Source organism: Myripristis murdjan, chromosome 5 (assembly GCF_902150065.1).
Source record: "Myripristis murdjan chromosome 5, fMyrMur1.1, whole genome shotgun sequence".
In the NCBI taxonomy this organism is placed as follows: Eukaryota; Metazoa; Chordata; class Actinopteri; order Holocentriformes; family Holocentridae; genus Myripristis; species Myripristis murdjan.
Genome location: NC_043984.1, coordinates 17,769,881 through 17,791,457, shown reverse-complemented (window position 1 = coordinate 17,791,457; position 21,577 = coordinate 17,769,881). Strand labels below are relative to the sequence as shown.

Sequence of the window (21,577 nt, the reverse complement as noted above, 5' to 3'; positions counted from 1 at the left end):
ACATTCACCAACATTTCATGCAATATTTGCAATTATATGACTGGGCTGGCTGCACTGTTAACAATAATTAATGGTCTGTATTAAAGGTTTCTCACTTCTCTGTTTTGTTTGTCTGTCATCATGTCACCCCTATTAGCCTCAAATTCCAGAGAGAATGGATAGTTTGAGCACACTCAGTGACTCAGCTGTGTGTGGTATGTACAGCTCGTACTAATTAATCTAACAGCTCTCTGGAGTGAACTGGAATAACATCATTAACTTCTGTCTAAATTTATGTTTTACTGTCAGTTCAATATTACAGTGCCACAGTGCTTAGTGTTGTGAAAATTCCCTTGCAGCTTCCATGTCAAGACGACATGTTCCCCACTCTGCTTCCTGCTCTGGAACAAGAGGCCGATTTAAGGTGATTTTCCTCCCATTTACGGGTTCCACTGCAAATGTGAAGATGTTAGAAGGCTTTTAAACCAAATGATGTCTTGCAACAAGGGAGCAGCTTTCCTAGTAACAAAATCCTGAGGAGCTTTCACCATGTTTTTGAGGCATTGTAGAATTTAATCATGTAGATCTTTATATGTGTTTGTAATTTGTAAAGGTGCCCCATACTACTGTATATGTATACCTAGTGTGTTTTTTGTTCTCGGCAGATAATTTCTGTTCCTCCTGAAGTGGCTAACAGACGAGATGTGAAGCAAAGGAGCTGGAGCAGTGCTGCCTCACCAGCTCATCCTGGAAGCCACATTGGAGACCCTGGTCAGGCTGAGGCCATGACCGCATCCACTACAATTGGGCGTTTCTCCGTGATTAGCACTGAAGATGACATCACATTGAGGACACGTTGCAGCCGCTACTCTGCACCACCTGACTTTTACCTAGACACGCCCCCGTCTCTGGCCAAACGGGGCTCCCTGCCACGAGCCCTGACCTCCAATTCTGTCCCTGTGGACGTCACTGTCCACGCTCGCTTCCTCTCCTCGGACTCTGGGGCTGAGAGCAGCCCTGCAAAGCTGGCCCCTGCCACACCATCCCAGCATGCTCGCTCAGAGCGCAGGGGAAGTGATCTGATGAAGAGGGCAGTGGCTTTCCTTCGTCGTTCTGGCCGCAGCAGCAGCGTGCAGAGCTCTGACTCACCAAGCAGGCATGGAGGCGTGCATGGCTCGGCCTATGCTAGCAGTGATAATGATTCAGAGATGGAGGACTCAGATATGAAGAGAGAACTACAGAGACTCAGGGAGAAGTAAGCTTTTATTAAGCTGTAATTTAGTGACTGTACACAAACACATTTTGTCACTCACCTTGAGTTGCACCTCATATCCCTCCTTTCACCCCATTAGGCATCTGAGGGAGATCTCTGAGCTGCAGGCCCATCAGAGGGGAGAAGTGGAACTGTTGTATCGCCGGCTTGGCAAAGTCCCTCCTCCTGGCCTGGGTCTGTCACACACAGCGCCACCTACAGGTCGTAGGAAGCGGTCCAGCAAGCACAAACTGAAGGCCGGCAAACTCCTCAGCCCTCTTGTTCAGCAGTTTAGAAACGTCACAACCAAAACTAGTGATTCAAGCAAAGCCAGTGAGTATCAATCAACCTTTTCAACCCTGCTGGCTCAATTGGTGAGTTTGTCATTAGAAATGCATGTTGCCAGGCATTCCAGTGGCTCACTTTGTGGAGCGAGTGTCATGTATTGGAGCTTATCTCAGCTGTTGAGGCTGAGCCCATTGCTGCATGTTGTCCCCTCCCTGCCTCCTGTCTTTCCTGTCTCTCAGCTGTCACTATTGAATAAAACAGAAAAGCCAAAAAAAAAAAAAAATCATCTTAAAAAGAAATGCATGTTGCACAGCTGAGGTTCATGAAGATATATGGTCTTTTATTATAGTTTTTTTTTTTTTTTTTTCAAAATATAACAAATAAAATGTGTATAAAAAGATGCACAGACAAGAAGGTATTTTCTATTTGATGTAATGCTGCAACCATAAACCAGTGGCATCTTCGGTTTGTATATTTCACTCAGTGTTATGTAGCTTCAGTGAAGCATTGCAACAGAAGATGTTTGTGACAGTGTTGTGCAATATGGAAAAAAAAGTTGTATTTTTTTTCCTTTGTAGCTACTTAAGTGAAAATTAAGGGAAATAGAAGTCATTAGTTTGCACATCAGTGCTGAATAAGCCCCTGACCAAAGTGAGGGAGAGTCGGGTGTAGCTGAAACTAAGCTTAATTTGCCACTTCCACTGCGAGCCACATTGTCTTAGTCATTAAGAGAACTAAATGACAGAGGGATTGCTCAATTAAAAAAGCTGACATTTTACAAAACTCGGCATAGTTGTCATTTAAATGAGAAGTGTGTGGATTTAAAACCCATTGTGACACCATCCAAATTCTGTACCCTAAGAGCTGATACTGACCTCCCCACCGCTCCCCACCCCACCCCATAACATGTAGTAGAATGTGCAATAAATCTGTACCTCTGTATGTTTGTTTCTCTAGCAGCAGGTGAACCCACAGTCAGTTTGAATGGATCTCCAGCTAAAGGCCCGGCCCCCACACATGGCAGGGCGCGCTCAGGCACCAGCCACCTCCCGAGCTCCACCTCAGAGCCTGTTCAGACCCAGCAGCCCTGCTCCCTCAAGGGCTCTTTGTCTTCTGATAACATTTACGCCGGGCTCCATGGAGATGTCAGCGGTACACAAGCTCCGAGTGGACAAGGTGATCAGCAACAACACATAACAGAATCCAGCAGACTGACTACCAAACACTGCTCTGTGAACATGTACATTCACTAGACAATTAACAGTAAATGTTGGTCTGTGGTGTCTTCTATGAGGGCTTCTGGTAGGGTTTAGTGTACCAATGGCTGTGTCCTCTTCTTACCCTGGTGTCCTCTTCCCTCTGTCATTATACTCCTCTACAGGCTGGCCTAATTACCCTCAACCATCTGAGAGAGTGACCTATAAATCGAGTAGCAAGCCACGAGCTAGATTTCTCAGTGGGCCTGTGTCTTTGTCCATCTGTTTGTATCTCTTCTCTTCCCACCTAGCCTCACTTTCTTTGTTTCCCACATTTTCTATTTCTCTATTTTTAGCTCTGTTATTCTTTCTCTGTCCTCACCTAACTATTTTACCCTAGTTTTCCTCTCTTTCCTCTCTTGTATATTTCCATCAGCCACTCCCTCTTTCTTGCCCTTGGCTCTATCTTTGTGTTTGTATCTTGTTTCTTTTGTATTTTGCTTGTACACTAGGATATTGTTTATTCAAACCCCCGAGGAATGGAAATTGTTTGAAGGAGCAAAACATTTTGAATGGTTAAATGTATTCAAAGTCTGTATTCAATGCTTATTCCTAACCTGCAAATTGGATTCAGTACAAACAAAGAAAAACAAATATAATATATAGTGCACAACTAATACTTACTCACGTTTTACCCATCCCTTTTTATGAGAACATTAGGATTCTATTAGATTTTTTTTTTTTACAAGACATTTTTTCAGAGGTCTGCGGTTTGGATAATCAAAGTTCAGCTGAAAGTAAAGTGCATTAGCTTTTCTGGGTCTTGTCCGCTCTTCTCATGTTCTGTATGTTTTGTCCACCCGTGTGTACAGCATATGCGTAATGTGACTCATCCATTCTGCATGACTGGGCAGTAGACTTCTGCATGGTCACATATTATGCCCTAATCTGCTGTATTTAATGCTGCTCCTTTGTCGGTCTGTCTCTGTGGGTTGCAGTTCTCATCTCTCATTTTTCCCACTCTCTGTTTGTCTCCTCTCTCTGTCTGTCACTCCCTCTTTTTGTACACCTCCCCCTAAAGCAGGGGTGTCAAACTCGTGCCATGGAGGGCCAAGAGGCTGCAGGTTTTCATTCCAACCAAAAACTCCTCCAGGTGATTTCACTGATCACCCTACCTCCAAACAGAGAGGCGGGACTAATCAGTGAAATCACCTGGTGGAGTTGTTGGTTGGAATGAAAACCTGCAGCCTCTCGGCCCTCCATGGCACGAGTTTGACACCCCTGCCCTAAAGGAACACATCACACTTTGCTGTGGCCCTCACCTGGACTACCTGCATGATTAGCCATTTAGGAGACTTTTTGGTTCAGGGGACTGAATATTTTTTTTTCCATACTTTTGTTTTGTAGTGGTGTTGCTGCATCCATCTATTCTCTGTTTTGCATTGCATCTCACTGTAGAACAATATTTTTTGATCACATGAAAATACATTTGTATGAAGTCTTTTTTTGTCTCCTAGGGTCAACGCTGAAGCGACTGTGTCTTGGCAAAGAGCGAGGCAGCAGTAAGTATAATGTCCCCCGAGGAATTACTTCAAAGTAATTCATATTAAAAAACCTTAATTCATGAGAATTTATGCCTAATCTGTTTATTCTTAAACCTTAATTCATGACATATTATGTGGAATCATTCATACCGTTTTGGGGCTCAATGAGAAAAACAGAAAGTCAGAGGTGAACAACCTGTCTGTTTTTGCTTTTTTAATGGATTTGAGCATAATCAGCTTAATCAGCATGGTGTGTGTGTGTGTGTGTGTGTGTGTGTGTGTGTGTGTGTGTGTGTGTGTGTGTGTGTGTGTGTGTGTGTGTGTGTGTGTGTGTGTGTGTGTGTGTGTGTGTGTGTGTGTGTGTGTGTGTGTGTGTGTGTGTGTGTGTGTGTGTGTGTGTGTGCGCGTGCGCCTGCCCAGGGTCTGGAGCAGGAGCTTCCAATCAGTCACAGCAGCCACCAACTACTGCCACGCCCCCTTCCCATCAGCCAGTGATGGGGCTGGCCCAAGCTCAGGCCAATAACAGCAACAATAAGACGGGCACCTACACTGGCACATTTGTAGGTGTTAATGAAAGCAATCTGACTGATGACCTCCAGTGGCTAATGGATGACTGGGCCCAGGAGGTTCTTATTGTCACCCACAGGCCACGCACCAACTCCCTCAGTATCAGCGGGCAGCAGCTATGGAGTCAGGCTGCACCTCGAACACACGACGGACTGGCAGGTGCTGCGGATGTGAGTTTCATGATATGTAACACTTTGAAGCTTTCAGCAGGACACAGGTCCCCCTTAATGGAAACAATCAGCCTGAGGCGTGTTTTTTTTTTTTTTTTTTCATCAAAATTTGTGACAATCTTTATTAGTCAGAGAATTCAGTTTAAATATTATTCAATGAAGCAAACACATTGTATATATGGAGAAAAAAGATCTCTGAATGGAGCTTTTGTAGCCGCAGCTTAGTTTCTACTTTACATGAGACTTGGATGTACTCCTAGACTAGAACTTAAATACACAACAATTTAAAGTAACTATGAATGATTAAGGCTACAGACATAATAAAAATACTCAAAATGCCTTGATTGATCCCCCTGACATCACACCATGGCCGACAAGAGCAATTACCATTCAGCAGTCACTGTTCAGTAGGTGGATCTGTTGCATACCTGTAATATCGCAGTAGTCAGTATGAAGCACCAACGAAGGAAACAAGCTATGGCCATGCGCTGATGTTAAGACTACAAAAATAGTTTGTGCACTACTCAAATGGGGGTAGAGACATTTATTAGATTCACAGAGGTGCCTCACTCTTCCTGAAGGAGGAACACATCTTTAGTTCGGCAGCACTACACACAGTCTTTTTGTGCATCTAACCTCCTGTTTACACAGGAGAAAAGCAATTGAGTGTTGAATTGAGTGGTTTGTAGTTGTTGTGAAGTTAAACAAATACCGTTATCATCCAACTCCTTAGGTACCGTCATGGACAGCCCCAGGTCCTGAGGGTAGCAGCTTCAGGTCAACAGTGATGACCAGCCCCTCTATAGGGCACCAGCCTAGTTATGAGCTACCTTCCTCTGCTCCATTCAGCGGTTTGTCCTCACCTCTCTGTGTGACCCAGTGGCCTGGGCTGCCCTCTCCCCTCTCTTCAGGGGTCTTTGCCTTTCCTGCTGTGCCCTCAGCCCAGGATGCTCCCACCCCCATTCCAGCTCCATCATATGAGCCCCCCGACCCTAAAGCTAGGACTCTCTAACCCGAGTAGCATTGTGTCTTCCAACTCTGTTACCAAAAATAAATTTCATTATAGCTCTAGTCAATCTACTGTGCATATATTGTATATATTAACCAGCATGTATGTAACCATTTGTACATAGCCTGCTGTATTCTTGAGTTTGAGGATTCATTTGCGTCGGTATACCTCATGTCCATACTGCAGTACATAATCTTTGTGTGCAGCAAATTATTGGTAGTAGTACATGAAAAAAGATATATAATTAGCCCATTCAGGCTTGAAAGTGCAGATTTTTTTTCAGTTTATTTTGTACATTACCACTTGTTTAATGTACATAATCACTGGTACATTGTTCATTCATGGTGTTTGTATACAAATAGTTCATGTTTGCATTACTCATATCATCCCAATGTATGTAAGCTGCCGTGTGTATATAAACTCCTATTAGTCTGTACATAGCTCCTGTGTGTTTCTACAGGTAACATTAGATAATCCATACTGTTAGCAGGTGCTGCAGAGATGTGTCTTAATGCAACACCTAATCACTGTCATGCCGTCACTGTGAAGCCTTGACATCCCAGTCACTAGGACTGGTTGCTTGACTCTGCTCTCTGTCCAAGGATAGGTCGCTTTTCTTCATCAATGAAATGCTTCCAGCACAAACGCTTGAAATATCCTTAAGAGATTTGAATGAACTTGAACTTTATCTTCAGGTGACAAAAAAATTACCTGTGAGAGTGCCTTGAATAGCGGTTACAGTTTTTTGAAGAAAAGCATTTCGAATCAAAACAGACAAAGGTAAATGATGTGATTTGAATGATGAATGTGGATTTAAACTGTACAACTGAGACGTATTTAATTTAGCTATTGAAAACATAACTGAACAGTTTAATCCGATCCTGTTGCAGTTCGTAAAAAATATCACTTACTGTAACAATTGTCCAAAATTGAGTTATGTAATATCTTTACTGTGAATTGTTCCTTGGTCACTGAAGTTATCTATTGATAGTTACATGGTTTTGCTCTACCACCTGCACCACAGCCTGCATGAATACACTGGTATTCTGAATGTGCACAGGTTGATATGGTGAGATGTAGGGTGATATTCTTATAAAATTGGCATTGATATCATACAACAAGGAGGGCTGACAGACTCACCATATGAGTCTTCTCAAAATCATTATCATCTCATACCTCTTCTGATGCACCCTGTAGCTTTACATATTGTTGCCTTTGTGGTTTCTATGAGATTACAGTTTGCTTGGTTTTGTTGGTAAAAGGTGACATCACATGAATGTTAGAGGCATATATAGAATGTGATTTATTGAAAAGCCACAACAGTTCAGTCAAAATGTTGACACACTGTTTGTACAGTACATTTGTTATGTTATGGAATCAAGGATATTAGATGCTGACCTCACATGATCATCTGGCTCGCAAAGCTAACTATATGCAGTATGACTGACTTTATTCAGAGGTTTGCAGCAAAGATTGTGCTACCAGGGGGTTCTTATTTGAATAGAGTGACCTCTAAAAAGAGACTTGCATTAGTTATTTCCACCAGTGATTTAACATGCTAATACTATTTTGTAGAGAGTGTTGTGTGCTACAGGGTTTTGTTTTGTTTTTCTTATAAAACTTCTTCAACTCCTTTTGGAGGACAGGCAGGTGTATTCATCAATGCTTTGATATATTCTAAAAAAAAAAAAAAAAAAAAAAAGTGGCAAAATGCATCCATTCATTTGAGAAGTATTATGGTATAATGAGGCAGACATTTCTTAAAAGCTGACAGAGCCACACAGACAAACTGGTCAACGCAGTTCATTTTCACTGCAGATTAAACTCAAAGAAAAGCAAACTGTGTTTGTTTGGACCTCTGTACGGTTCCAGTGCAAGACATTGTGCTGTGATCTGAGATGGCCAAGCTGCAAGCTCTTGAACTTCAACCTTTTGCTTGTTACAATTTGAACCCTCTCCCATTTGCACAGTGTGCAGCTGGGTTTGTTTAAATTAACGTTTTGTTGTCAGGAAGGCAGAATATCTTCCATGAAATAGGGATTTTTGTTTCTCTGGAACATGTCTTCTATGCAGCTATTTTCATGTGCTTTACACAGTAAATCTTACCTTCGGTCTCTTTAATGCTTGTAATGAAAGCTACGTGTATGATTGCTTTTGCCTGCTGTATCGCCTGTTTTCCCTGCACTTTCCTGACCTGGTCAGAAGTACTCTTTCACAAAAGCTGTACATACTTGAAGACAGAAATAATAAATTCATTTTTGCTCGAGACCATCCTGTATTTGTCACGTACCTTTTTCATATGCCATGTACATTTAAACATTACAGAGCCAGTTTGTCTCACAATGTCTTTTTCACTGCAAGCTTTTAAACCAATGCTGGCTTTGTTTGCACGGAAAGCTTTCAATGTGGCAACAAAGTGCACATATGCTGTCCAGAGTTATTACACAAGAATTGCTTCTTCTTTCCATTTCTCTTTTTTGTCTCCTATAATAAAGCCGGGAAATCTTGTGTCAGCTCTGTTGTAATTCCCTGAAAGGAGGAGGAGGAGACTTCATGTCAGTGTGTGCATGTGCGTGTGGGCTGGTGTATGGGGGTGGTGGGGGTGTAAGTATTTGTGTGCCTGTGTGTTTGTGTGGGTCTGAGGGTGCATTCATGTGTGTTGTGTTGCATGCAAATGAGGGAGTTGGTGAAAAAGAGGGCGGAAACAGAAAAGTAATAGCCCTTTAAGGAAAAACAAACCAAAAAAAAAAAAAAAAAAAAATTACGTACACTGCCGTCCCTCATTTATTTGAGTTTAAAAGTCAGTTTGAGATTTCTGGGTATCATTTGTGCAGTTGCCACAATGGTGAGAGCTGTGGCACAAAGCATTCTCCTTGGACTGTTGCTGGCTTTTGTCACCACAGCACCAAACAAGGTAAGGTACATTCTCTTGTGTTGACATGCTCAGTTTATAGGAGTTTATGCATGTATTCTACATGTGATCAAGTTTGAATGAGTTGAATGCTGAAAGGTGATCAGCTCTACTAATAGACATTTGAGGCTCATCTTTGATTAATCTGTTTCTGCCATTTCCTATCAGTTATAACACAGTGAACTATGCCTGTTTGATAAACAAGCACAGCAGGGTGAAGGACCTTCTGGCTCTGTACCTTAATGTTGTTTTATGCCCTTTCAATGTGTGTGTGTGTTTGGGTGTGCGTGTGTGTGTGCATGCGTGCAAATGCATAAAGTCACTGCCAAGTGAAACTGAACTACCTTTTTGAAAAATAAGGGGCAGCCAGGGGGGTGTTTCTGTAGTTAGACCAATGAGAATTCATGTATGCTTCTTAGTCATACCTAGCACCTTGATCTTTGTTCAGCTGGTCATCAGTGGTCAGCATGATCAACCAAAACAGTTTTTGTTGTGATGTGTGCTCCCTGTGCTTGTTCAGGAGGACTGGGACATCTACAGTTTCCATATCAACTCCACCGTGACCAGTCGTTATGCCATCACTGTCATCACCAGCCGAGTGGTCAATCGCATGGACGAGCCTAAAGAAATAGAATTCCATGTTCGAATTCCCAAGAATGCCTTCATCAGTAAATTCAGAATGTGGGTCTTTAGCAGAGATGCTCTCTGAAATTATTCCATTGGCCAGAAACTTTGTATAGGCATTATATATACATATAGTACAGTGCAGAGTTATGAAAAATAATTCAAGGGTGACTCAGGAGTATGTATTTATTTTGACCACTGATTCTCCTCAGGCTTATCGATGGACAGATGTATGATGGCATTGTGAAAGCCAAGGAGGAAGCTCAGCAGCAGTACAATGAGGCTGTGTCCCGTGGCCAAAGTGCTGGTCTGGTCAGGTAAATTTAGGACCAGTGTGCTGTCAGTTCTTAAAAAAAAAATGAAATAAAATTTAGCATTTGTGTCCCCAGGTGCAATGATTTCCATCTCTCTGTTACAGTTCTGTGGGGAGGACCCTTGAGGAATTTAAGACATCCGTTACTGTGGCTGCTCTCCAAAAGGTGACCTTTGAACTCACCTATGAAGAACTGCTGATACGCAGGCTTGGCAAGTATGAGTTGCAAATCCATGCTAGACCCATGCAGCCTGTCAAAGACTTCAAGGTGAGTCTTTCCTATTGTTTGTTATGCAGTGATCATTCACAAAACATTGTTTCTTGGTCAGAGTGGTTAACACTGGTCTTTCATTCTCAATTCCAGATTGACATACACATAAACGAGAAGGCAGGCATTAATTTCCTGGAGGTTAAAGGAGGACTAAGCACCAAAACCCTTGCTAATGCAATCACCAAAACACAGACTCATGATCAGGTACAGTGCATGGGACCACAAAATGACACAAAAAATGTACACATGTAGTCACTCTACCAAATATCTGTAACCTACAAAATTAAAGGGATGACAAAGGTATGAGTCAGTATGATGTGTGAAGCATATGATCAGTGCAAAGGACTCACTCAGTTATTTCTTCTTGTTGATTGCATATATATGAGGAATCAGTAATTACTGACAAACAGTAATCAGTGATTCATTGTGTTTACAGGCATGGGTGTACTTCTACCCAACAGAGGACCAGCAGAAAATCTGTGACAGCTGTGGAGAGCAGGGTATGAATGGCGATCTGGTTATTGTTTATGATGTCCTCAGATCGAACCCACTGGGAGAAATCAAGGTACAGCCAAAGTTAAGAGCAGAGCTCTCACATTGTACATAAAAAGCTACTTTGAGCTTAATGAGGTCAGTGTCAGACAGTTTAGCACTGGAAACTGTTAGACATCTGAGTTATGAAGAGGAAAAGAAGCTTTCAATCCTCATTGTCTCATTAGCAAGCCTCACTAACTTCACTTTTTTCTAACCCATCCCAAGGAGTCAGATGGATACTTTGTCCATCACTTTGCCCCAGGTGATCTTCCCCGCATACCAAAGAATGTCGTCTTCATTATTGATCGAAGCGGCTCCATGCACGGCAGAAAAATTGAACAGGTACAGTGTTTGGAGGAGTGTGAGTGTGTGAGAGATACATCCCTTCTCCACTGCAGAGGAAGTGTCCCCAGAAAACAGGAACTCTTTGGAGAACCAAAATAGGTGTGGACTGAAGTCACATGACTTGGACTTAGACTCAAGTCACAAATTTGATGACTTTGGAGTAAACTTGACAAAATCAAGACAGACTTGCCACTCATCTCTGACTTTAACACTAGTGACTTGTGACTTCACTGGAACTTGAGCTTTTTGAGAAAGACGGATAGTCTACCTCCCTCAAAGCTAAATATTAAAATTATGCAATTTATGCTGTTCTTGCAGGTCCTCTAGTGGTGAAGGGAAAGATAAGGGAGTTACCATTGACCTCACATCAAACATGACTGCAACTGACATCACCTAATCAGCTCCTCATATCCCACATCCACATTGACCCACAATTAATCAGCCTAAATCTTGAGGAGAGAATCATGACTTCATAAGGACTTGAGCCTTAAAATTTAGGACGTAATTTGGCTAGAGAGGAAAACATGTTGTTTATGTCACTGCTGCGTGGAAAGGCAGGACCCAGGAACTTTCTAGTGAAAGAGGAGCAACAGCCTGCATGCTACTGCTATGTGAATCAATTATAAATTCTGACTTTGTTATGTATGACAGATGGACCACATCAGGCTATTTAATAAATGAGCCACTACAAGAGAAAATTTTGCTTGAAATAAGTGTTAATGAACAGTTTCTTCTTTGAATAAATGAAGTTCTAATACACTTTGTGAATGATGTTTTTGCTCAGACCCGTGCAGCATTACTCCAAATCTTAGGTGACCTAGCGGAAGATGACTACTTTGGTCTGATCACTTTTAATGGCAACATTTCTCCCTGGAAAAGAGAACTTCTCCAGGCCACACAGAGCAACCTGGATGCTGCCAAGGATTTTGCAAGAAAAATTAGAGATTCAGGAGGTGAAATGACCTTGGGCTTAAATATCCATGTATCTCATGGCATGTGAATATACTGTCTGACATGTAGTGTATTTAAACAACAGAATGGTGCTGATAACACATATTTTATTTCAGCCACTAACATTAATGATGCAGTGTTGGAAGGAGCACGTATGCTAAATGAATACACAAGAGAAGGTTCAGCATCTCTCCTTATACTTCTCACTGATGGAGACCCAACTACAGGTAATAACACAACATAAACTCTCTCTACAGTGGAGGAAATAATTATTTGATCCCTTGCCGATTTTGTAAGTTTGCCTATTTACAAAGAAATGAACACCATTATAATTTTACTGGTAGGTTTATTCCAACAGTGAGAGATAGAATATCAAAAAGAAAATCCAGAAAATCACATTATATAAAAGATATAAACTGATTTGCATTTCACTGAGTGAAATAAGTATTTGATCCCCTAGCAACCATTAAGAATTCTGGCTCCCACAGACCTATTAGATACTCAACTAATAATAGATACTAATCTCAACTTGTTACCTGCATAAAAGACACCTGTCTCAACTTGTCACCTGTATATAAGACAGCTGTTCACAGAATCAATCAATCAGACTCCAACCTCTCCATCATGGGCAAGACCAAAGAGCTGTCTAAGGATGTCAGGGACAAGATTATAGACCTGCACAAGGCCGGAAAGTGCTACAAGACCATAAGCAAGAAGCTGGGTGAGAAGGAGACAACTGCTGGTGCAATTATTCGAAAATGGAAGAAACACAAAATGACCATCAGTTGACCTCGGTCTGGGGCTCCACGCAAGATCTCACCTTGTGGGGTATCAATAATCATGAGAAAGGTGAGAAATCAGCCTACAACTGCACGGGAGGAGCTTCTTAATGATCTCAAGGCAGCTGGGACCATGGTCACCAAGAAAATCATTGGTAACACACTATGCTGTAATGGATTAAAATCCTGCAGTGCCCGCAAGGTCCCCCTGCTCAAGAAGGCACATGTACAGGCCCGTCTGAAGTTTGCCAATGAACACCTGAATGATTCAGAGAATGCTTGGGAGAAGGTGCTGTGGTCAGATGAGACCACAATTGAGCTCTTTAGCATCAACTCAACTCGCCGTGTTTGGAGGAAGAGAAATGCTGATTATGACCCCAAGAACACCATCCCCACCATCAAGCATGGAGATGGAAACATTATGCTTTGGGGGTGTTTCTCTGCCAAGGGGACAGGACGACTTCACCGCATCGACAGGAGGATGGACAGGGCCATGTACCGCAAAATCCTGAGTGACAACCTCCTTCCCTCTGCCAGAACACTGAAAATGGGTTGTGGATGGGTCTTCCAGCACGACAATGACCCAAAACATACGGCCAAGGCAACAAAGGAGTGGCTCAAGAAGAAGCACATTAAGGTCATGGAGTGGCCTCGCCAGTCTCCAGACCTTAATCCCATAGAAAATCTGTGGAGGGAGCTGAAGCTTCAAGTTGCCACATGACAGCCTCGAAACCTTAAGGATTTGGAGATGATCTGCAAAGAGGAGTGGACCAAAATTCTTCCTGATGTGTGTATATACCTGGTGATCAACTACAAAAAATGTCTGACCTCTTCACTTGCCAACAAGGGTTTTGCCACCAAGTACTACATCATGTTTTGCTAGGGGATCAAATACTTATTTCACTCAATGAAATGCAAATCAGTTTATGTCTTTTATGTTAAGTGATTTTTTGGATTTTCTTTTTGGTATTCTATCTCTCACTGTTAGAATAAACCTACCATTAAAATTATAGAGTGTTCATTTCTTTGTCAGTAGGCAAACTTACAAAATCGGCAAGGGATCAAATAATTATTTCCTCCACTGTATTTCGTTCTTCAACATTTGACATGCTTAATTGGACTTGGACAACACACTCCTTCCTCTCTTTTTCTATTTTCTGTCTATTTTACAACTGACACTACTGTCACTGAGTTGATCCAGGGGTCAAGAGAACTGAGCTTAGCTGTAGTACCGGTATGTCCACACACTCTCCTGCTAACAAGCTAAAACCCATCTCTATAGGACTTAAAAATAATGAAGATCCATTTACATAAGCTAAGATAAGCATCATTACGTTTTAAGGGTTCATTAGATGTGCACTTTCATACTCAACTGACAACTGAAATTAAATATCATAAAACTCAAAATATTTATGTTCACTTGTACAGTATATTGTATATTGAAAGTGACCCTAACCAGCAATACAATATACACAGTGCTCACAGGACCCTACCACTGACTGCATTTATCTTAACAGGGGTGACAAATATTCAAAAAATACAGTCAAATGTAAGAGAGGCCATAGACAAGAAATTCCCACTCTACTGTCTTGGGTTTGGATTTGATGTAAATTTTGAGTTCCTTGAGAAGATGGCACTGGAGAACAGCGGTGTGGCACGACGTATTTATGAGGACTTTGATGCTGACCTGCAGCTGAGGGTAAGATATGATTGCCATGCACTCTTTCACATAACAAACATTTGCTTTTTATCATGCAATGTCCTTTGTTTCTAAGAATAAAATACAACCAGCAACAACCAGGTTGGTTTTGTAGAGAATCAATCATGATGATGTTTATATTTCATCAGGGTTTCTATGAAGAGGTGGCCACTCCTCTCTTGACAGATGTAATGATGATCTATATTGGTGGGACAAATCTCACCCAGACCAACTTCAGCCAGTATTATAACGGCTCTGAGATTGTGGTGGCTGGTCAGATCACTGACAACAGTATTGAAACATTCAGTCCACAGGTTGTGGCCATTTCGGTAAGGACTGTTCCTCACTGTGTAAACTTTATGGAGAAATCTTGTGTGATAGGTTTCATTTCATAAATTAACTATGCTTTTGTTAAAAGCTACATGTTTCTAAACTTTTGAGACAATAACTGCATTCTGACACAAGGATATACTTTGATGAACGCAGTTAAACCGTAAGGTGGAGTTTACTGACAAAAATGCCACTGTGGATTCCACTGGAACAGTTTTGAACGACAACATCAAGAGAGTTTGGGCATTTCTAACTGTGAAACAGCTCCTGGAGAAAGAGTAAGTCTTTTCTAAAAATTTGGCAGTCTCTTTTTCTCTTTGTACTTTTGTCAGAGATAGTTTGAGTTAATAAATAATTAAATAAAGACAACAAGGATAAATAAATACAGCAATATGAATGTACACATGATTGCAAATAGAGAAATGCAGAATAGTTATCTACAAGAATAGTTAGAGAAGAATATTTTTTAAATAATTACATGCATGAATGCATTGTGCATAGTCCTGCATTGTAACAAAGTTCAGATTGTGGAATAAAAACTGAATGAAAGTGAACATTCAACTGAAATGCAGAAACAAACTGTAGCAGGAAATGCTTGTGATACAGTCTGAGTTTCACATGTTTGGTATAATTTAAGTTTTAAACATTGCATGTATTTGTCAAACAGGTTGCAGTTAGCTGGGGCTGAGAAGATGAAAGTGAGAAAAGAGGCCCTGGAACTATCTCTGAAATACAGCTTTGTGACTCCTCTCACCTCCATGGTGGTCACCAAGCCTCCAGGGGAGGACACACAAGTCCTCCACAAACCCAAAGAGGGAGAGGAACCACAGACATCTCATGGCTCTCGCCCCTTTGTAAGGGGGGGGTTACGTGCCTCTTCTGGCATGCGCAAAGCAAGTGGATCAAGACAGGGCAAAATGCACCCACAGCTGATGAGTAAGTTTATGCCGGAAACTTTTCTCATTGTCCAGAGACATGCGCACAGTTTGCAACAAGCAGGCAGGCAAACAAAGAATCGCCAGCAGGCAATAATAAAGGCTGGCAAGTCAAATCAGCAGGTAGTCAAGGGAATCAACAACACAAAGAAACACAGAAGCATAAACAGTGCACACAGGCAGACAGAGGATGACAAAGCTAGTCCACAAAAACAAACAAACGAATGGTTTGGAATGGCTAGGCGGGATTGAGGTGTGACTCCTTCTCGTTGTTGTGGGATTAATTTAAGGAGTAGTAACATGGAAGGGCGCAAGGCAGTAATTTCGCCTAAGGCGGCAACATAGGTAGAACCGCCACTGTTGACAACACATGATAGAGATACTGACATCAAACAACCAGTCTGAAGTAATTTAGTGTATTTAATTGTACTAAAAAGTCCATAGACTGACATACTTTTCTCTCTTAAGAGCTTGCAAGCAAATTGCTTGCAAGCAAAATCCCTTTGTGATTTATCTAACTTGACTTATTAGAACATTTTATTAAAAATGCAGACCATGAAACATTTTTCAATAATGCAGTAACTATTGCAGTAACAATATGTATTTGTACAACCAAGTCATCATAACAAATGTTTAATCTTAATTTTGTCATCTTTCTAGCTAGACTCATGACAGCCTCTGACCTATTACACTATCCACCCATGTACCATGGTAAACACATTTTTTCATTCATCCTCATGCCAGGTTTATAATTATGTATCCTACCTATAATTTGCCATAGATCAGTTTCCTAATTTTTATGTTTTTTATTTATTTATTTATTTATTTTAGCATGCATGTCTTCTTATGCCCTAAAGCAGTGTTGCAGTCATTAATCAAAAAAAAAAAAATTGTTTGCATTTACAGAATGCAAACCCATCGCAGACTACAACTACATGAGGTTTTTTTATGGGCAAAGACCACAATTTGAATTTCGGTCACCAGGATCCCCATTGTAAGAGTTAATATTGGTCACACGTCCATTCAAAAATCGATTTTCAAGTACACAGGAAAAAAGAATCAACTTGCACAGAGAGATTCAGTGTAGTCCAATGAGTCCAATAAGAAACTTGGTTTTGTAGTTGAAAATATATTAGAGCTCACTATAGTTGCTTTTGTCATTGTTATCACTGTAAATAATAAAAAAAAAAAATGTGAATAAAAACCCTTTTATCCTGTTGAGATATATTATATTTGGACTAACAAGGAGATAAGGAGATGTTTTGCAATAATGGGATATGAATTAAGCATTATTTTAATACTTGAACCAAGTAACAAATCATTTTAAGTAGTGACTGCTTTAACAATCAAGAATCAATAATGTTCTCACCTGAGACGGCTATTAATAATCTTTGTTATTCATCCAATAATTTGTGTCGTCTTTAATGTGATGGTTGACATTCTAACTGCTTCTCCCCTCAGTCTCTCTCGAGTTGTCCATGTCATTTCGCTGTTCCATCTCTTTATATCATCCAGCCACATTGCGCATTGCCTTCCCACTCCCTCGTCCTCATAAAATGCATGTCTTCTCCAGCTCCAGCTCCAAAACTTTATCACTAGCCATAAATCGTCTCTAGCTGATCTTGAGCAGTCTCCTGTGGCACCTTTTATTCAAATGCATTTATCCCTCTTTTTGCCTCCTCTGTCAGTGTCCATATCTCTGATCCATATGTAAGAACAGAAAAGATATGTTTCAGTGATCTTTTTCTTTACTGTAATGTTGATGATGCTTCTCAGAAGTTCTGTATTCTCCAAGAAACCAGTTTTTGCCTGTCCAATTCTGCATTTTATTTCCGCCAGGTATCACCCAGCTTTCTGGATCCAGCGTTGAAGGTGGTTTGCATTTGTGTACTTGTGTAATTCTGAATTCCCTCTTTAATTTTAATTTTCTCGGTTTCCCCATTTCCCATAATCATTGCTTTGGTCTTTTCGCTGTTCAGTGCCATTTCATATCTTCTGCAAGTCTGACTATTTATCAGCCTTCTAACATTGCTTGATGAGTTCCTGCTCATCTTCTGCCAGAAGAACTGTATCATCAGCATACCTGATGTTTGTTAGGCTTTCTGCATTTATGTATATCCCTATCCTTTTTTGTAGTGCTTCTTCAATCATCCTTTCTATGTAAAAAAGAAACAAAATTGGAAATGGTTACTAAACAAGAGTGTGTTTCTGCTTTTGTGTTTGTGTTCTTGTTGACAATAGGAATGCCTGCTGCTGGAAGCCCACGTACTAGTGTTAACCGTGGCAGGGCTTTCGATTTTGTTCCTACAATGACACGTTCAGTTGATCTTGACGATGAGCAAACTGCTGCAACTGGTATGGCATTCTGTATAGATATGATTTACATAAAACCTAGCTATTTCTGGTTGAACAATAAATTAAGAAATAACTTGACATTTGTTTTGTAAAAATACTATTTTGCAATTTATGTCATGTAACAGCTGAATACATTTCATTGCAATTAATGTTTTTAATCCTTGTGTGAGTGTTCACAAGGCATTTACAGAGGCATTTAGTTACTGTCACTAAAATTAATCATATCTGCAACATTACATTCATCCTTGCTTAAAAAAAAAAAAAAACAAAACACACACAGTGGATGATTAAAAAAAATAATAATAATAATAATAATAATAATAATAATGATAATAATAATAATAATTCCACACATTTTTATTTCACACATTAACACATAACATCAAAAAATAGAAGAAAGAATGTCTCTTCTCTCATTCTCCTCTGTGCTGGTCCAGTCAGCTGATGCATCATTCCACCTTAATTTTAGAAAAGACGTGTTTCAAGAATGTCATGAAAGCTACTGTAAGATATGGGCTCATTCATCATCCTCAGATATGTCAAGATAAAATGGGTATCAAATGTTGTTTGATACTGTACATTTCAGTGTCAGTGACATGCATTTGAGTATGCTGTAGGACATAGTTCTCTCTGTAGTGTTTGTACTCTCTCTGTTCCTCTTTAGAGAAACCTACACTGCACAGGTTTCTGTTGAGAGCTGAGAATCAAACCCTCCCGCTGTGTTATGATGTGACTGGACCTCTGCGGCTTAAACTACTGCATGATCCCAATGGAGGTCACTAATGACATTATATTACAAATTCTTTGTAGGATGCATCATCTATTTCACCCTGTTCCCTCAGATATACCTCATGACCTTATTTCTTTATAACCCTTATTATTTTGCTGGCATGCCTTTTCAGAGGTAATTGTTGTTCATCATGTTTTACCTGCATAGAAATCTTTGAATCAATTATATGGCATGCTCCCTCCCACACTTATCCCACAATCTGATATGTGGTGTTGACTTACATTTGTTTCCTCATGTACTAGAGCTGTCGGTGAATGGTGAGCTTGACTCGACAGCATATAGTGGCTTCCGGAAGATTGCCATCCACTACAAAAGTGACCAGCACATTGAGTTTGACACTACTGGTATCACTGTACGGGACGGACAGTCGGTGAAATTTTTCCACTGGGGGCAGGACCACACTTCAGTCGGAAGGTGTTGCTTTCTGCTCTGCATTCTTGAAACATTCAGTAGTGATAATGTTTAGTGTTATTAATTTATCTATGAGAGGAGTTTCTATTTAACCTTAAGGTGCTGAGTCTGTCATATTTTAGTTATTATAGATTATTCTAATTCTGATATTGAGGTTTTAGGTCTTTAAATAAGCATAGAAGAGAAAAGTGAATTGAGATGCATATTTTTGTAGTACGACAGTGATTATGCGGGACAAGGAGACAGATGTCTCAGCGGGAGATGCACGTATGATCATCTTACTTCATGAGAGAAAGGGAGAGAAATTCCTCTGGCCGGCCATGAGACAGTTTCCATCAGGCAACAGCACTGACGGACTTTTAAGTAGGTGAAATAGGGTCATTTTGTGTGTGTTTATTGTATTTATAAATATTTGTGTGTGTGTGTGTGTGCCTGTGCCCCAATACGCTTACATAATTTAACATCAATATTTATCAGATTGTCAACACACAATTAAAACGTTTTCTCTTGGCTGCAGTGGCTGAGGGAGCGATCTCTCATTTACAGAGAGAGAAAAAAATGTTAAACGTCATTTGTCTGGTCTCTGCCAGCCGTTCAGTCTCACCATCTCACTGCCTGTCCTCTGTGCTCCAGGCCTGAAGCCGGCAGTTTACGAGGAGATCCAACAAACTCGCTCGCCAAAACTAAGGATCAATGGCCAGGAGATTAATGTTATTAGGTAAATATGGTCTTGGGTTGTTGGTTGGTCAACTTGGGTGTAAAATAAGATAAGAAAATGGAATTTGTTCCATGATTTTAATTTCATGGCGACAATTAAGCTCTTTTTACAGACATAAACCTCTGTATGAGCATGATATTCAGTGATACATACTGATAGAGTGGGCATTTCTGTCTTTTCTTTGTAGAGCTGATGCTGTGGACTACAGCATTAGCGCAACCCCGTCACAGCAGTGCTGGCTTGTTCTTCCTCGGTCTGTCTTGCAGAGAGAGCTGAGTGACTTCATTGTCACACAGTTGTAACCGGAGACCAGAGATGGCAAACCAACTGAATATCTCGCTTTCCTGTTTTTCTTCTTTTTTTTTTAAAGGAAACAAACATAACCCAAAATCCTGTGTTGCACATCAATACTAGACATTTATCTGTATGTGACTAACAACAACAAATACATGATCTTTGGTTTTCTCTGTTGGCTAACTTGCTTTGTGCTGTGTGGACATACTTAATCTTTAGTCCAGCTATGATCCAGATCCAGCAAATCCAGCAAACAAATAGCAAATAGCTCATTTTACTTCCATGAAAATTTTGTACATTCACACTGCAATATTACGGATCCCAACACATTTCTGGGCAAGATATGCTCTCACGGTTAAGGTTAGGGTTATGTTTGGGTGAGGTGCTGATTTCACATTTTTCATGGTGAGGCTAGCAAATGGGTAATAGGCACGGTGAATTTTCTGAACAATCACAGCCTGTGTCGGCACATCTTGCCCAGAGCTTTTTTGGTTTCATCATTAGGTGTTTCTAACAACACAGAAAAAGTGATATGTCACCTTCTGCAAAAATAAATAATAAAAAAAAATACATTTAAATAAACTATATCTGTTGTGTCTGTCAGTGAACAACTGTTTCAGTTAATCCTCAGTGAGAGCTTTCTGATGTCCACACACAGCTGATGACTTGCCCATCTACGTTTCCATCCCTTTAGAAGGACAAAGAGTCTAACAGCCACATTGTGACTGTATGGGCGTGTGAGCAAATGAATGAGCTCACACCATTGCCATGTTTGCAGGCCCGTGCTGTTGGTAATGGGGCCAAAAACCACATTTGTGGTGTCTGAAATGTTCAGAGTGAATTCTTCCCAAAACAACAAAATTATGAACATCATGCTTGCCTTATGGACTTTACTTAGTGAGAGCACATAATGTGACATAGGGATGCTGGGTCATAAATCATTAATTCTGCAGTGGCTTTATTAAAGTTATCTTGTTCTCACTTTTTCTGCTTAGGCTTGTTGTCTAATTTTAACACAATTTTGGGTTGCTGTACAGGGCTGGAGGTATAATCTGAGCTTGGTGGGGGTCTCTAAAATAAGGTGTAGATGAATAAATAAATACATAAAAGCCTAATGGGTGCGCTCTCTATGTGTGCACGTGTGTGTGTGTGTGTGTGTGTGTGTGTGTGTGTGTGTGTGTGTGTGTGTGTGTGTGTGTGTGTGTGTGCATTGCATAGTCTAAAACTTAAACACACAACACAAAGAAGCCCGCTGCTTGCAACAACTGTGTCAATTGGACTGCAACAACCCAAAACTGCCAGTGATGCCAGT

General features: G+C 40.7%; 2 protein-coding genes across 7 annotated transcripts in view; both read left to right on the top strand.

Moving 5' to 3' along the window:
* Positions 1 to 8,276, top strand: part of wnk2 (WNK lysine deficient protein kinase 2) — a 30,065-nt gene extending 21,789 nt beyond the window's left edge. For 2 of the 5 annotated variants that reach the window (XM_030050638.1, XM_030050640.1), the window contains 9 exons: positions 137 to 194; positions 339 to 403; positions 645 to 1,234; positions 1,332 to 1,564; positions 2,477 to 2,695; positions 2,901 to 2,999; positions 4,233 to 4,277; positions 4,680 to 4,996; positions 5,730 to 8,276. In XM_030050638.1, the coding sequence (XP_029906498.1) occupies positions 137 to 194; positions 339 to 403; positions 645 to 1,234; positions 1,332 to 1,564; positions 2,477 to 2,695; positions 2,901 to 2,999; positions 4,233 to 4,277; positions 4,680 to 4,996; positions 5,730 to 6,008 (1,905 nt within the window). In that variant the 3' untranslated portion in view covers positions 6,009 to 8,276. Of the gene's footprint in view, positions 1 to 136; positions 195 to 338; positions 404 to 644; positions 1,235 to 1,331; positions 1,565 to 2,476; positions 2,696 to 2,900; positions 3,000 to 4,007; positions 4,278 to 4,679; positions 4,997 to 5,729 lie in introns of those variants that run through there. The other 3 variants (XM_030050639.1, XR_003928203.1, XM_030050641.1) reach the window with 3 other exon arrangements.
* Positions 8,277 to 8,811: 535 nt separating this feature from the next.
* On the top strand, positions 8,812 to 20,787 carry itih3b.2 (inter-alpha-trypsin inhibitor heavy chain 3b, tandem duplicate 2). Of its 2 annotated transcripts, XM_030050667.1 has the most exons (21): positions 8,812 to 8,919; positions 9,437 to 9,597; positions 9,753 to 9,857; positions 9,959 to 10,121; positions 10,218 to 10,328; positions 10,561 to 10,689; positions 10,884 to 11,000; positions 11,788 to 11,956; positions 12,071 to 12,181; positions 14,251 to 14,432; positions 14,582 to 14,761; positions 14,919 to 15,040; positions 15,430 to 15,698; positions 16,358 to 16,408; positions 17,537 to 17,569; positions 17,939 to 18,052; positions 18,717 to 18,827; positions 19,085 to 19,256; positions 19,468 to 19,616; positions 19,887 to 19,971; positions 20,159 to 20,787. In XM_030050667.1, exons 1-21 carry the CDS (start codon positions 8,848 to 8,850, stop codon positions 20,271 to 20,273), a joined length of 2,721 nt encoding a protein of 906 aa, XP_029906527.1. In that variant the 5' UTR covers positions 8,812 to 8,847; the 3' UTR covers positions 20,274 to 20,787. The 2 variants fall into 2 exon arrangements, with proteins under 2 accessions (XP_029906527.1, XP_029906528.1); XM_030050668.1 differs by lacking the exons at positions 16,358 to 16,408; positions 17,537 to 17,569.
* Positions 20,788 to 21,577: the final 790 nt, after the last annotated feature.

What these genes read in the sequence shown, in the direction of transcription:
- itih3b.2 (XM_030050667.1), top strand. Translation starts at nt 8,848, where the DNA reads ATGGTGAGAGCTGTGGCACAAAGCATTCTCCTTGGACTGTTGCTGGCT. An exon ending in AAACACAGACTCATGATCAG is followed by an intron (nt 10,329 to 10,560) that starts GTACAGTGCATG and finishes TTGTGTTTACAG; the next exon opens with GCATGGGTGTACTTCTACCC. An exon ending in ATGCTGACCTGCAGCTGAGG is followed by an intron (nt 14,433 to 14,581) that starts GTAAGATATGAT and finishes ATATTTCATCAG; the next exon opens with GGTTTCTATGAAGAGGTGGC.